Consider the following 3,549-nt stretch of genomic DNA (forward strand, 5'->3'; position numbering starts at 1 on the left):
CCAGGCAGATTGTATGCCAGGTAATACAGAAATTCTTCACTTTCAAAAACTGTTGGTAAATACATTTTAGCAGACATTGGGAATTTTCCCCTGCAGTCCTAAAATACCAGGCACTCTGATGCCTTTGCCCCTAGAAGACAGAATTCCTTTTCTCAGACTTTTAAATTTCATGAATTCTTATTATCCCTTCTGAAGTTATTTCCTCTTGTATTTCATATTCTCCTACAGGTAACTGGGGAGAACAACCTTGTTTTCCTCATTCCTTTAGAAGATGTCAGTATTTATGATTTTTTCTCTTATAAAAATTATGAATATATATATTAATACATTTTAAGTGGCATTCATCTATAACCCAAGTACTTCACCACCCACTGTTTCCATTTTTCATTGTATGGAGGACTATACTAGGTCCTAGTATATAGGGGATATTATAATATAGGGGATATTAAAATGAGTTAAAATCATAAACCTTGCACTGACTCAATGAGTGAAGGAGAATATCACAAGGAGACAAGCAAATAACTTGAGATAAATAGTCTAAAGTAAATCATAAGGCGGATGCAAATTGACATAAGGATTGTGATGGTCTCTGACCTCTCCAGTTTTGACAGGAGAAAGTAACAAGAGTTATGCAAGGGCAACAGGCACAAACCAACACAGTTTGGGACAAATTGAGATACAACGTCACTGTACTCTGAAGTTTCTTTAGTTTTGCTTTAACATTATATTGAGGAGATTTTTATACCGCCTATATGTGTTTGAGATAATTGTATAATGAAGACCCAAGTGCCTAGCATCTGGTTCCGACAACTATCCACTATCGATAGGGCCAATACTGTTTTATCTTTGTCCCCTCTAACTTTACATCCCCAGTTATTGAAAGCATATCCAAAGCTTTTTGCTGCATTAATCACTCTTGACACATTCAAATTCTTTCTCCTATTTTCCTTACCCAATCCCACCACCATCCCCCACCCTTCTTTTTATTTTCACTTTTCAGCACTGCCCACTCTGATGGTCACACTCTCACAGGACACAGATCCTTAAAGTTCAGCTCAGAGGGAGCAGCCAGGTCAGCAGTGCCTGATAAGTTCTTCTCTGGACAGATGGCTCCATAGTGGCTGCTCCATCATGGTGACTGGTGAAGCAAGAGTGTCCAGGCAGGTTGTTGGACTGCTCTGGCTTGAGGTGTCTCTGTTCTCTTCTGGTCTCTCCCAGGAAAGGCGCTCTCAAAGCCTCAACTCCCCAGATGTGGTGATTCCCTTGAAGGTTACCAACGGGGGCAGAGGTCCAACTGCTCCAGGTTGGCTCTCCTACAGCCTGCAGTTTGGGGGTCAGAGACATGTTGTCTGCATAAGAGCTAAGAAGATCTTGATTTCCAAACCCCTCCCAGTGTTCACCTACACGGACCAGCGCGCCCTTCAGCAGGATCAGCCTTTTGTTCCTAATGACTGCTATTACCATGGTTATGTGGAGGGGGTCCCCGAGTCCCTTGTTGCCCTCAGTACTTGTGCTGGGGGCTTTCAAGGAATGCTGCGGATAAATGACTTTACCTATGAAATCAAGCCCATCAGGCACTCTACTACATTTGAACACCTGGTATATACGATAAACACTAAAGAGACACAGTTGTCACCAATGAGATGTGGCTTAACAAATAAAGCAGCACACCAGCAGCTGGAATTCGAAGAGGCTGAGAAATTAACTCTGAAACAAAATTCTGCTTATAACCGGTGGGCCCATTTGTGGTTTCTGGAGCTGGTTGTGGTGGTAGATCACAATTTCTTCATTTATTCTCAAAGTAATTTCTCAAAGGTGCAGGAGAATGTTTTTGTTGTTGTCAACATAGTGGATTCCATTTATCAGCAGTTGGGTACCTATGTGATTTTGATGGGGATTGAGATTTGGAATCATGGAAATGTTTTCCCACTGATAAGCATAGAACAGGTTCTGGAGGACTTCTCTCAGTGGAAACAAATCAGTCTTTCCCAGCTACAGTGTGATGCTGCACATATTTTCATTGAAAATTCACTTATAAGTGTCCTCGGTATAGCCTATGTGGCAGGAATATGTCACCCTCCTCTCGACTGTGGAGTTAATAATTTCAAAGGAGACCCCTGGTCTGTTTTTGCTCTCACTGTAGCTCATGAGTTAGGTCATACTCTGGGTATGCAGCATGATGAAGAATTCTGTGTGTGTGGACAAAGTGCTTGCATCATGAATGCTATCAGGTTGCCAGCAGAGAGATTCACGAATTGTAGCTATGCAGAATTTACAAAGACCACTTTAAACCAGGGATCATGTCTGCACAATCTGCCAATTCCAGGGGCAGTCTTCATGCTGAAGCACTGTGGGAATGGTGTGATTGAAGGAGAAGAGCAGTGTGACTGTGGATCAATAAAGCAGTGTGAACAAGATCCCTGTTGTCTGTTGAACTGCACTCTAAGACCTGGGGCTGCTTGTGCTTTTGGGCTTTGTTGCAAAGACTGCAAGTTCATGCCATCAGGGGAGCTCTGTAGACCTCAGATCAATGAATGTGACCTTCCAGAGTGGTGCAATGGGACATCTCATCAGTGCCCAGAAGATGTCCATGTGCAGGACGGGATTCCCTGTAGTGACAGTGCCTTTTGCTATCAGAAGAGCTGCAACAGCCATGATGGACAGTGCAGGGAGATTTTTGGTGAAGGTGCAAAGAGTGCATCTCCGAGGTGCTATAAAGAAATCAACTCCCAGGGAAACCGTTTTGGCCACTGTGGTGTAAATGGCACAGCATACCTAAAATGCCCTATTTCAGATAGCTTTTGTGGGAGAGTTCATTGTGAGAATGTGGGGGACATCCCCCACCTGAGAGATCACTCAGATTTGCAATACACTCACATCAATGGTGTCACCTGCTGGAGTGTAGACTATCACTTAGAGATGAGTACACCTGATGTTGGTGAAGTGAAAGATGGCACCATGTGTGGTCCAGGAAAGATGTGCGTACACAAGAAGTGTGTCAGCCTCTCTCTTCTGTCACAGTTCTGCTCGCCTGAGACCTGTAACATGAAGGGGATATGCAACAGCAGACATCACTGCCACTGCAGCTCTGGGTGGTCCCCGCCCTACTGCCTACACAGAGGCGCTGGAGGTAGCGTTGACAGTGGCCCAGCATCTGCCGGAAGAGTTTTCTTGCCAATAGTTGTCCCTCTTGGTTTGTTTGTTTTGCTTTTACCTTTAATTGCTGTATTTATGCATCTTCAAAAATGGTTTAGACCCAAGAAGACTAAGACTCACTCTCCCAGTTAAGAATATGACTGTAACCCAACAGCCTATACATTAAGTTTCAGTCTATTAGCAGGAGAAAGATTCCAACATGCCTGTTCAGGAACACATTTCTGACAGTTTGCAGAAAAATGTGGACACCTTGCCTTCTGTCAGTATCAAAGATATGGCCATCAAGCAAAGGTAATTCCTAATGTTTTCCTATCTACTGTTCATGGTTTTAAGAGGCAAATAAAATTCATTTCCCTGCAAGTGAGTTCTCTTTGTGTTTCTTGAGCACAGATA

General features: G+C 43.3%; 1 protein-coding gene across 1 annotated transcript; it reads left to right on the forward strand.

Moving 5' to 3' along the window:
- Positions 1 to 558: 558 nt before the first annotated feature.
- Positions 559 to 3,288, forward strand: LOC128054836 (disintegrin and metalloproteinase domain-containing protein 21-like). Its single transcript, XM_052647384.1, has 2 exons — positions 559 to 617; positions 1,050 to 3,288. The coding sequence occupies exons 1-2, from the start codon at positions 559 to 561 to the stop codon at positions 3,286 to 3,288; spliced, it is 2,298 nt and encodes a 765-aa protein (XP_052503344.1).
- Positions 3,289 to 3,549: the final 261 nt, after the last annotated feature.

This window comes from Budorcas taxicolor, chromosome 10, assembly GCF_023091745.1.
Source record: "Budorcas taxicolor isolate Tak-1 chromosome 10, Takin1.1, whole genome shotgun sequence".
In the NCBI taxonomy this organism is placed as follows: domain Eukaryota; kingdom Metazoa; phylum Chordata; class Mammalia; order Artiodactyla; family Bovidae; genus Budorcas; species Budorcas taxicolor.

Bases quoted from the DNA above. Each gene is read 5' to 3' on its own strand.
- LOC128054836 (XM_052647384.1), top strand. From the start codon at position 559: ATGCAAATTGACATAAGGATTGTGATGGTCTCTGACCTCTCCAGTTTT. The intron at 618-1,049 runs GTAACAAGAGTT...AGATCCTTAAAG, and splicing joins TCCAGTTTTGACAGGAGAAA to TTCAGCTCAGAGGGAGCAGC.